Source organism: Chiloscyllium punctatum, chromosome 49 (genome assembly GCF_047496795.1).
Source record: "Chiloscyllium punctatum isolate Juve2018m chromosome 49, sChiPun1.3, whole genome shotgun sequence".
NCBI classification, from domain to species: Eukaryota; Metazoa; Chordata; class Chondrichthyes; order Orectolobiformes; family Hemiscylliidae; genus Chiloscyllium; species Chiloscyllium punctatum.
In genome coordinates this window covers 47050313-47062996 of record NC_092787.1, presented here as the reverse complement: position 1 = coordinate 47062996, position 12684 = coordinate 47050313, and the positions used below count along the sequence as shown (strand labels likewise).

General features: G+C 43.3%; 1 protein-coding gene across 4 annotated transcripts in view; it reads right to left on the bottom strand.

Moving 5' to 3' along the window:
• abca2 (ATP-binding cassette, sub-family A (ABC1), member 2) overlaps window positions 1–12457 on the bottom strand; it is a 548786-nt gene extending 536329 nt beyond the window's left edge. For 3 of the 4 annotated variants that reach the window (XM_072566423.1, XM_072566425.1, XM_072566426.1), the window contains exon 1: window positions 11697–12456. In XM_072566423.1, coding sequence (XP_072422524.1) covers window positions 11697–11762 — 66 coding nt within the window. In that variant the 5' untranslated portion in view covers window positions 11763–12456. Of the gene's footprint in view, window positions 1–11696 lie in introns of all 4 variants that reach the window. The other variant, XM_072566424.1, reaches the window with a different exon arrangement.
• Window positions 12458–12684: the final 227 nt, after the last annotated feature.

The following is a 12684-nucleotide window of genomic DNA, read 5'->3' as shown; positions in this document are numbered from 1 at the left end:
CTCTCCTGGTTGAGTTGCCCTCGTGTGGATGGAAGTAATCTCACGATCATTTAATAGAAGAGCAGGGGTGGTTTTGCAGGTGATACCTCTGAGTTTGCTGTCACCAACAGAGATCACGTTTGGAAGGCAAGATGGGGCATATCTGCAAAGCCATCTCCTGTGCAAGTTCCCAAAAATGGGGCAAACCTCAAAAATGAAGGGAGAATGAACATGGTTCGCAGCCAGCATGTAGCTGTGGAATTGCCTAACTTGCGTTCAGGACAGAAAGTCAAAGTTATATGTCTATCTAAAGAACCTGGTTACCTGCAGAGATTATGAAAGTGTGCAATGCTTCCAGATCTTACAAAGTTACAATACATAATAGAGGACAAGCAGAAGCTAATTCAGGAAACTGTTTAGCACTCCAACTGTGCAAACACAAATAGAAATGCTTGAATCATGAAGATAAGAAAGATCACAACAATTAAAACGTTAACAGCAAGCAAGAATGCAACACACCTACTAATTGAAAACACCCAAATTTAAAGACTAGATTAGAAGCTTATACCGTATATGATCTGAAAGGATTATCAAACTATCTATAAAACCAGATGTGAACAGTATTGGGGAAGACATTTTGAAAATGAGTAAGAGAGAGAGGTTGTACAGGCTGGGGCTGTTTTTCCTGGAGTGCCGGATGACCTTATAGAGGTTTATAAATTCACGAGGGGTATGGATAGGATAAATAGACAATGTCTTTTCCGTGGAGTGGAGGATTCCAGAACTAGAGGACATAGGTTTAGGGTGAGAGGATAAAAGATATAAAAGAGATAAAAGATATAAGGGGCAACTTTTTCACACAGAGAGTGGTGCGTGTATGGAATGAGCTGCCAGAGGAAGTGGCAAAAGCTAGTACAATTACAGCATTTAAAAGTCATCTGGAATGGTATATGAATAGAAAGGGTTTGGAGGATATGGGCCGGGTGCTGGCAAATGGGATAGATTGGGTTGGGATATCTAGTCGGCATTGTCGAGTTGGACCAAAGGGTCTGTTTCTGTGCTGTACATCGCTATGACTCTACGACCCAGCCAACGTTTATTTCTTAACAAACATCACAGATTATCCAATTGTATATATCATTGCAGGTAGTAGAAGTTTACTCTGATCAACTTGATGAGCCATTTTCCAAACAAAAACACTTTCAAAACAAAGTACTTCTTTCTCTTCTGAACGTCCTGAAGCATAGGATCCCTACAGTATGGAAGCAGGCATTCGGCCCATGGAACCAACACACCGACCTTCCAAACAGCATCCCACCCAGAGCCAGCCCCTACACTACCTTTGCAACCCTGCAATTCCCATGTCTGATCTATATAATCTGCACATCTGGGCGGAAACTGAAGCACCCAGAGGAAACCCATGAAGACCCAGTCGTCCGAGGGTGGACTTGGACCTGGGTCCCTGGTGCTGTGGGGCAGCAGTGCTAACCACTGGGAAGGCATGTAAAACTCAAAAGAAATACAATATAGTGGCAGTGTGTTATTCAGGAAATCAATGCTACCGTGACAACGTATTTGTACTCCTATGTTTATAGTCTACAGTGATGTTAATGATGGCAGGCACTAACTCTCCATCCATTACATGGCTGACCAAGAGTTGCTCTTGTTCTCACTGATTGATATTGAGCCTGTTAGAAGCATTTACGAGTTAACACACAACCTAAGCTGGTGGTAGGGAAGCACTCTCCTTGGTCTTCAGATTGGTTAACCTTCCTTTCTCCTCCTCCCCCCGCGCCCCCCACCCCTTTCTTGGCTCATTAGGACAACGTTGTCTTTCTTCTCAACAGAGTGGACCCATTTCCTCATTTTCATTCCTGCCATTTACACCTATTTTAAATCTCTATTTCTCTTTTATTATCATTAGCATTCCCTTTGCCTTTTGCTCAAAGCACCCTCACCTTTGTTCCACTTGGTCCTCCTCCCCCTCTGTCAACAGTTTCAGTCCCTTTCGGTCCTGAAGAAATCATATTGGACTGGAATCATTAACTCTGTTTCTTTGTCCGAAGATGCTCTGGAGGTTCTCCAGCACTTTCTGATCTTAATTTTGCATCAATTCCTGGCACTGAGCTCAAACACTGACCTCAGAAGCAGGGATGCATAACCAGACCTTCTCTTGTAAATAAATTTTAAAATGAATACCGTGCATTACTTTTAACAAGAAATCTCTGTGTGACTAGTAGAGGAATATGGGGGCTGGATTGGGAGGAAGGGTGGGATAAGCTAGTTCAACAGTAAATGCAGCAGAGTGTCTTGGACAGAAAGCTCGAGAGTCAACCACAGAGGTAAAGAGAGGAATTACACGTTAAAAAAACTGCAGCCCTAAAAGGGCAAGGGAGAACGTATGAAAAGAAGTTAAACAAGCAAATGTCACACAGCACAAGAGGCTGTCCTGGCAGGGGAATGCTGGGATTATTTGTATTTGACCTTTATCATAATCTCGGAAAGAGCTGGAGATTAAACGACAATGTTTATATTTCCACATGGTCATAATTTACTTCAACACATTTCAGTTGAATTACAATTAGTCTGTCGGGCAGTGAGATTTTTCAGGGCTTTCAGGATGTACTGGCTAAGCTATTAGGGTGTGAAATAGAAAGTCGATTTTATTTCTTCTTGGACATGAAGGCACAAATAGGATTCCAAAAGGTTTGCTGAGAAAGCAGTAGAATTGTAGTAGAATTGCACAAGGTACATGTTTCTGTATTCTGCTTTGTGCACACAGCAGCACAGTTTTATTTACTGCAAACACTCAGGAGATACAAGACAAAAACAAGCCATTCAGTCCAAGAATCCATGCTGTTATGTTCTAGCCTATCCTTTATTATTTAACTGTCATCGTGACTATTCTCTTCTCCCTCATATCCTTAACGAGCCTCCTTTTAAATATGATTGACACAATTCTTCTCAACCATTTCCTGTAGCAAGTTTCACATGCTCTCCACTCACTGTACAAATAAGGCTCTCCTAAACTCTGCATTTTTTCACGGTTACCTTACATTGTAGAAAATCAGGAGATGTCAATCAGTTACTTAGGTGAGGGGACCAAGTTTAATCAATCCAGGCTTGTTGCCAACACAAAGCTCAGTGAAAATTTGGGCTACAAGGAGGAAGTGAAACGACTGCAAATAGACCATGACAAGTTGAGTGATTGGACAAGGTGGAAGATGAAGTATCAGGTGTCAAAATATTAAATCACCCAGTTTGGTTAGCGGACTAAATTTTAAAAGAGACTAGAGAATGTTGGTACTCAAATATGGATGCTCTTCTACACAAATCACAAAAAATTAATATACTACAAAATTGATATACAATCAGGGAACAGTAAAGAAAATGGTGTGCATCCCTAAAGGAGGTTGGATTATATGAAAAAAAAGGAAGTCGTCTAGTCATTAAATAGGGATTTAATCACCGTACCCAAGGAAGATTGCATTTTCTTTACAGAAAGGGTGCAACGAAAATTTATCAGATTAAGCCCTGGGGTTAGAGGGCTGTCATTTGAGAAGTGTTTGTGTAGAAGGGGCCTACAATCATCATTTAAAGAGAACTCATCGAGAACTATAAATCTTTTATAAGGTTTGACAGGGAAGGCACTGAGAGGCTCTTTCTCGTGGTTGGGAACACTAGGGTGAGGGATGGTCTTTTAGCACTAACATGATAAGAAATATCTCCACTCAGAGGGCTGCCAATCTTTGGAATTCTCAACTCTGTTGGGCTGCAGATGTTCATTTGTTGGGTATAATTAATGCAGAGATTGACAGAATTTTGAACACTAAGGGAATTCAAGGAATTTGATGAGAAGGCAGAAGAGCCATGTTTATGTAGAAATTCAGCAGGTTCAACCTTATCCCAGCTCCCCTTTCCGAGATTCTAATATCCAAACTACATCACAAACAGTATTTTAACATATGCACATCTTCTCCAGGTTGCTGTTTGAAACAATGACCACAACCAATTCACACTGATGTTCATTGCTAACCACAGAGACCAACAAACCAAGCACCCATCACCTCTCACAATACAGGATGCTGGAGAGTGTTTGATAATTGAGCAGGCCCAAACTTTGCACTTGCATGTGCAATTTAGCAAAACTGTAGGCGCAGCAATGAAAAGAAACAATACAGATAAGAGCTAAAAAGAATGAGCACGTTTTACTGGGAAGATCAAATGTTGCCAACAACAATCGGCAATATTGTGAAGTTGTGTCTTATGCAACATTTTGATAATTAGAACGTTGTACAGTTGGTGCAAGTGTGTGGATATTCTACAATGTTGTCATCCACTCCCGAAAAAAAGTGGCCATCTCCCCCGTTGTCCTCATATTTATATGTCAATCATTATTGCCAACAAATTCAATACAATCTTGTGTGCACAAACTGGTTGCAACACTTCCCAAATTGGATTACACTTAAAAATGAATCGTCAATGGCTGAGGTATTGTTGGGTGTCTAGAGAATGTGAAAGGTGCTACATGAATGCAGGATGTAAATGTCATTCTGTATGATGATAACAAAAGTAAGCCTTCCTTCCTTATCCTTTTCAACCAGTCATACAGCTGGCTTGGGACTGCTCTATCATGGTGCTGTACACCTCTATTTAATCATAACCAGAGAATTACAGGGAATGACTTCTCTTCTAGCTCTTGCCCCCTTACCTCTGCTGCCCACCCTCCACCAAGCATCGATCCTCAGCCACTGCAGTTTCTCATATGCATGCCATCCTTTGATAGCAGGAGCCAGAATCAGTTTTCACATTTACACTGATGACATCCTGCTTGACCTCACGACCACTGATCTTGTCTCCTCCACTGTGACTCTACTGTCAGGTTGTTTCTCAGACATAAAATGATTAGAATTTTATTGCAATTTTATTTTGTGATGCCTGAAGACACTATGTTTTTTGTGCCCACTCCAAACTTCATTCCTTAACTCAGTCTCTCTCCCAGGTAACAGTCCGAGACTAACCATGGGGGTCACATTTAAATCAGAGGTGAGCTTCTGACCACATATTCGTACCATCGCTAAGACCACTTAGGTTCACCTCCATAACATCACCTGTTTTAGCCCTATTTCAGCTCATAGAGTCATAATACGGAAACAGACCCTTCGGTCCCACCAGTCCATACCAACCACAATCCCAAACTAAACTAGTCCTACCCGCCTGCTCCTGGCCCATTTCCCTTGAAACATTTCTTATTTATGTATTTATCCAAATATTTTTACAATGTTTCACCTGTACCCGCATTCCACCTCTTCCTCTGGACACACAAATCACACTGAAAAAGAAGTTGCCTTCATGTCTTTTTTAAGATCTTTCTCCATCCACCTTAAAAATATGTTCCCTAGTTTTGAACTCCCCCACTCGAGGGAAAAGACCATTGCTATTCACCTTATCTCTGCCCCTCATGATTTTATAAACCTCCATAAAGATGGCCCCTCAACCTCCTATGCACCAGGGAAAAAGGTCCCAGCCTATCTAGCCTCTCCTTATAACTCAAATCCTCCAATCCAGACAACATCATGGTAAGTCTTTTCCGAACCCTCTCCAGCTCACTAATATCCTTCCTATAAAATCTGCTATTGAATCTCAGTCATATAGTCATACAAATTGGAAATAGACCCTTTGGTCCAACCCCTGCCTTTATCTGCTACGGACTCATCTATTCGATGAGCTGGCCTTCCACATTTTAATTGGAACTTTAGCATATGCAAAATTCTGCTGCTTTTATGTTAACTCACACCATTTGGCTCTGTTACACTATATTCCTTCTGCTCACTACCTTACAACAGCTGATAGTCAAGTTACATCTGGATTTTAAATGTTTCACCTTTGTTTTCAAAATCCTCCGAGGTCTCAACCTTCTAGATCTCCAATCTCCTCCAGCCCCACACAATCCACCCAGATACCTGCACTCCTCAAATTCTGGCCACTTGCACATCCCCAGTTTTAAGCATGGTGGCCGCAAAACAATCCAGGCAGATGGTGGTTATGGGGATCATTGACTGCCTACCCCTCTTTTGGGGTTGTATCCATGGCCAGGTGTCCTTGGATAGGGGGCATACAGCATCCACTGGTTTGTTCAAGCCATTCCATGGCGGCACGGTGGCACAGTGGTTAGCACTGCTGCCTCACAGAGCCAGAGACCCGGGTTCAATTCCTGCCTCAGGCGACTGACTGTGTGGAGTTTGCACATTCTCCCAGTGTCTGCGTGGGTTTCCTCCGGGTGCTCCGGTTTCCTCCCACAGTCCAAAAATGTGCAGGTTAGGTGAATTGGCCATGCTAAATTGCCTGTAGTGTTAGGTGAAGGGCTAAATATAAGGGAATGGGTCTGGGTGGGTTGCGCTTCAGCGGGTCGGTGTGGATTTGTTGGGCCGAATGGCCTGTTTCCACACTGTAAGTAATGTGCTGGAGTGCCTGCTTAATCTTTAAAATGATATACTAATTTCAGTTTTGTTTAAATCAATTTTAACGTTTGATTGCTGTAACAGTGCCCCTTGAAAAAAAACATCTAATCTGGTATAATTTGGTTAATTTGTTTTAATTGATTAAGTAAATTTAAAAGAGCTTTCCCATTTTTAACTGGCCTATCTCTGTTTGCCATGCTCCACTTGGTAAAGCCCCAAGTTTTAGAATATCTTTCCTGCAACTTTCTACCTGACTTCCATCCTCTTTGTTTTCAGTCATCTGACCAATTACAACATTTCGAAAATATTTGGACAGGTACATGAATAGGATGGGTTTAGAGGGATATAGAGTCATAGAAATGTACAGCATGGATACAGACCCTTTGGTCCAACCTGTCCATGCCGACCAGATATCCCAATCCAATCTAGTCCCACCTGCCAGCACCCGGCCCATATCCCTCCAAACCCTTCCTATTCATATACCCATCCAAATGCCTCTTAAATGTTGCAATTGTACCGGCCTCCACCACTTTCTCTGGCAGCTCATTCCATACACATACCTCCTCTGTGTGAAGAAGTTGCCCCTGAGGTCTTTTTTATATCTTTCCCCTCTCACCCTAAACCTATGCCCTCTAGGTTCTGGTCTCCACCACCCCAGGGAAAATACTTTGTCTATTTATCCTATCCATACCCCTCATAATTTTGTAAACCTCTTTGAGGTCACCCCTCAGCCTCCGACGCTCCAGGGAAAATAGCCCCAGCCTGTTCAGCCTTTCCCTATCGCTCAAATCCTCCAACCCTGGCAACATCCTTGTAAATCTTTTCTGAACCATTTCAAGTTTCACAACAACTTTCCGATAGGAAGGAGAGCAGAATTGCACACAATATTTCAACACCAAAGGGTCTGTATCCATGCTGTACATCTCTATGATTCTATATCCCTCTCTTTAAACTCCCATGTCTGAGAAGAAGCACAAATCACTCTACTAAAGGCCATTATTGCTCCTTCACAATCTACTGACCCAGAAAATAACACTGTCTTATCCCTCTAAAACGCACTGCCCCAGGTTAGATTAACAATAATGGCTTATATTTTAATTTAATCAAGAGATATCTCAGAAAACATATGTTCAAGAAAGAACCTACTCTACTCACTACTGCAGAGTTTCTGTCAGCCACTTAAAATAATTAACTTATCTGATTCTGTGCTGTGAACTTTGCCCAACAGTTCCTCCAAGATTAGTTGTGAATTTCACTATTTGTTAATTTCCCCAGACGCACTCCAATGTCCAGCGATACACGAATTCAAACAGCAAAGACAGTAACTGTGCAGGTACCCTGTGGTGTCAGTTTCTTTCTCTCTCTCTCTCCTGCACTGTCCTCACCATGCGCTTCCTTTGTCTGGTCTTCTCCCTTTTGAATCTGCTGTTGTTTTGACTTATTTTTCCCCAAAGTTCCAAGACAATGCAACAGCATCTAAAACAGTAATTGCTGCTCCTGGAATTTGAGGAAATCACCTCCAGCACCTAAAATACCTCGAAAAAAGGAGCAGCTGTTACAGCCAGAAATCTTTCCCATCCTCCATCTTGGATTACCCAGAATCATATGGGTCAAATGCTGGCAAATAGGACTAGTTCAGGAAATCTAGTTGGGATGGACAAGTTGGGCCAAAGGGTCTGTTTTTTCCTTTACTGTATGACTCTGTGACCTAGTTTTTTCGCTTGTAGCTCACTGTCACTCTGTGCCTTCTGACACTTATTTATATAGCACCTTTAATGTTATGCACTGTCTCAATGAACTTCATACAAGTCTTTGTAAGTTTTTTTTAATAAAGAGTCATAGAGATGTACAGGATTGAAACAGACCCTTCAGTCCAATTAGATATCCTAAATTAATCTAGTCCCTTTGGTCAGTATTTGGCCCATATTCCTCCAAACCCTTCCTATTCATATACCCATCCAGATGTCTTTTAAATGTAATCATACCAGCCTCCACCACTTCATCTGACAGCTCATTCCATACACGTACTGTCCTGTGTGAAAACCTTGTCCCTAGGGCCCCTTTTAAATCTTTGCCCTCTCACCTTAAACCCATGCTTTCCAGTTTTAGACTCCTCCACCCTGGGGGTAGAGATCTTGGCTATTCACCCTACTTATGCCCCTCATGATTTTACCAATCTTTATAAGGTCACCCCCTCAGCCTCTGATACTCCAGTAAAAATAGCTCCAGTCTATTCAGCCTCTCCCAAGAGGTCAAACCCTCCAACCCTGGCAGCATCTTTGTAAATCTTTTCTGAACCCTTTCAAGTTTCACAACATCCTCCTTATAGCAGGGAGACCAGAACCGAATGCAGTATTTCAAAAGTGTACAGCTGTAATATGACCTTCCAATTCCTATACAATACACTGACCAACAAAGCACACCAAACACTTTATTCACTACCCTGTCTACCTGCGACTCCACTTTTATGTTTCTGTGCATCTGCACCCTTAGGCCTCTTATTTTTGGGGCTTTCTTTCCCTAACTGTCATGCACGTGCTCATACATCCAACTACAGACAAGAATATATAGCCTATATTTCCTTTGCTATATTGGAAGTATTCATAAAAACAGCCATCAGATCTTTTGTATTGACAAACAACACCTCAACATTCCATCTCATGCAAAGCAGGAAACTTCCCATACACTCTTAATGTTGTGCACAAATGCCTAGAGTTGGATTTGTACACAAACCTTCAGACCCAAAGGCAAGTGTATTACCCACTGGGTCACAGCTAACACTACAATGAATTCAATTGATATAGCTGTTGGGAAAGGCTGTAAGGTAACTCAAAATAGTCTCAGTTTCAATATTGTTTGAAGGCATGATTAAATCAACTGAAAAATTACACAGATTTTTCAAGAAAGTTTTACTGTTGGGTCTCTCAAATCATAAATTCTGCTCCAATTTAAAATTTTAAACATTCTTCACAAAAACAGGGTTTTTGTTTTAGAAACAGCTAACTGCAGGCTACTATGCAGACATTGTTCCAATGGCCTTTCCAAGAAAGGGCCAGAACTTGCTAGAACTTGATACAAGTCAGTTTTTAAATCTTCCTGTTCCCTCAGTCTTTTTAATTCTACAGCCGGTATTGGAACATTCAAGGACACCAAACCTGTTACTGATGAAGAGCGATGTACATTCTTATAGCGCCTTTCACAACCTGAGGATGCCCCAAAGTACATAATAATGTACTTTTTCAAATGATCTTATTGATGCCATGTATGAAACTCAGGAGGCAACTTGTGTAAAGCAACCTATTATAAAGCATCCAGAAAATGTGTTTTAGTGAAGTTGATTGAGAGATAAATGTTGGCCAAGGCTCAAGATGGAATCCTCAGTTGAATGACTCATCCAAAAGGCAGAACATCTGATCGTGAGCATCTCACCAATCTTATTGTGCAATGTCACCCAGAATTACATACTCTAGTCTCTCAAATGAGGTTTGCAATCACAACCTACTGACCAAGATATGAACATTCCACAGTTGGCATAAGGTGCAAACCATAAAGTGATATAAATCACAACACAATTGCAAAAGGCAAGTTCACCAATAACTTAAATCACACAATTACTGTAACATGCAAAAATCACAGCCAATGTTATCCAACAGTGAACAAGTAAACATAAGCGGAGGTCGCTGGAAAAGCTCAGCGGGTCTGACAGCTTCTGTGAAGAGAAATGAAAGTGAACATTGAGTCAGAAGCAAGGAAGGGTCATCAAACCCAAAACATTAATTTTGGTTGCTCTTCTCAGATGCTGCCAGACCTGCTGAGATTTTCCAGCAACCTCGGTTTTCATTCCAGTAAATACACATAGTACATCAAATGGCTATTACATTTTGAGTCCAATGTTGTACCACATATTTTACTGAATGTGCCCAGTCTTATTGATTAATGAATTGGTTCATTAAGATTGCATTGCTGCTCCTTTGTTTAACACATATCAAAGCAATTTGTGCTGCTAATGAAGTTTGAAAAAAATCTTTTCATATCCCTCCTTGTTCCAAGCTAAAACAGATTGTCAAATTGAAACCCAAGTAAGGCTCAGTGACAAACAACCATTACAATCTCACGTACTGAAAAAAGCACAGAAACTGGTCAGATTCCTTTCTCTGTAGAGATGTAACTTGTCAATACTAAGACAACATTTACAAACCATTACTTTCGAGTACACCTTTAACTCAACTTATCAACTGTTACAAAAGGTCTGACAACTGCTTGATACAAAACTAGGAATGGGTTAACGCTGAACTCTGAAAGGAAAAATCTCAAAGAGATGGCCATGTCACAGTTACCAGTTGATTACAATTACTAGTCAATTCCAGGTACTGTACTGGTCAGTTCCGGATAGACATGCTCAAAACTATATTCTATTTATAAAGTCTGGCAACTGGAAGCGCTTTTTAAAAATATTTTAAGTTGAGGGCCACGGGCAAATGCATTGTACTGCTCGAGTGTTGATGCTAAAGTGCGTAGTAGCAGAAGTGTTTCTCCCTGCAGGCAGGCGCTACCACAATATAACCAGCAGCTGGATCTGCACTCCCCAGGGCAAACAGGAAGAAACTTCGGGAGGAAGGCAATACAAACTCCTGGATCAAGGAAGGAACATCTGACAGACTGGAGGGGTGGAGGAGTAATCCTGTCTGAGAGACTGGGTAGGAGGGTAATCCTGACTGAGGGACTGGAGGGGGGGGTGGTAATCCTGTCTGAGACACTGGACTGGGGGGGGGGTAATCCTGTCTGAGACACTGGACTGGTGGGGGGGGGGGTAATCCTGTCTGAGGGACTGGAGGGGTGAATCCTGTCTGACAGGCTGGACCGGTGGGGGGGTAATCCTGTCTAAGGGACTGGAGAAGTGAATCCTGTCTGACAGGCTGGACCGGTGGGGGGGTAATCCTGTCTAAGGGACTGGAGGAGTGGGTGTGGGGTAATTCTGTCTGACAGACTGGAGGGGTGGGGGTTAATCCTGTCGAAGGGACTGGAAGAGTTGGGGGGGGTAATCCTGTCTGACAGACTGGAGGGGTGGGGAGTAATGCTGTCTAAGGGATTGGAGTGGGTGGGGGGGTAATCCTGTCTGAACAGAAACCCTCCCTCCATCAGCAAGCTGAGCTCTTATAGCACTGACCAGACTGAGTCTCCTGGAGGTTTTACTGATTAAAAAGAAGAAAAAAAATAAAAATAAAGGGAGAGAGAGATGGGGGAGAAGTGACTCACCGGGCTCCGGCGTTTCAGGGTGATGTTCTTCCAGAGTAGGAGATGGAGCTGGTGGAGGAAGCCCATGGCTGCTGTGTCTCTCTGAGTCTCTGTATTTGTGTCTCTCTGAGTGTGTGTGTCTGAGTGTCTGTCTCTTGTGTCTCTCTCTGTTATGTCTCTGTCTGTCTGTGTGTGTCTGTCTCTCTCTGTGTCTGTCTCTCACTGTGTGTGTCTCTCTCTCTCTATCTCTCTGTGTCTGTGTGTGTGTGTCTCTCTGTGTCTGTCTGTCTGTGTGTGTCTCTGTGTATGTGTGTGTGTCTCTCTCTCTACTCAATGTCTGTCTGTGTGTGTCTCTCTCTCTGTGTCTCTGTCTGGGTGTGTGTGTGTGTGTCTCTCTGTCTGTGTGTGTGTCTCTCTCTCTGTGTCTCTGTCTGTCTGTGTGTCTCTGTCTGTCTGTGTGTCTCTCTCTGTGTGTCTGTCTGTCTGTGTGTGTCTCTGTCTGGGTGTCTCTCTCTGTGTATGTGTGTCTGTCTGTGTGAGTGAGAGGCTGCGGACAGCGGAAGGTGAGGAGCGCCTCTCCGCTCACTCTCCGCCCGGACTCCGCTCACTGGAGGCGGTGACGGTGACGGTGCTCCCGCAGCCCCGGGGCTGCAACATCCTCAGCATCTCCCCCACCTCCTGCTCCTGCAGCTTTAACCCTCCCTGTGCACCCCCCTCCCCAAAAAACAACCAAACAAACCGGGGGAGGACAAAGACAACCAGCTGCAATGGGACCGCCGCGCGTCCCCGCCGGCGCGCTCGCTCCCGTCTCAGTCCCTACCCCCGTCCCTTCCACCCCGCCGTCACTCACTGGGGGTGCGCGCCCCCGTCACTCGCTGACGGTCCGCGTGCGTGCCCCCGTCATTCCTCGTCCCCGTTGTGCTCGTGCACCCCGGGTCAGGCTCAGCATCTCTGCGAGTGTCGCTTGTTCCTCATCAGAGTGAATTGTTTCCTCTCTGTATGATCGGTG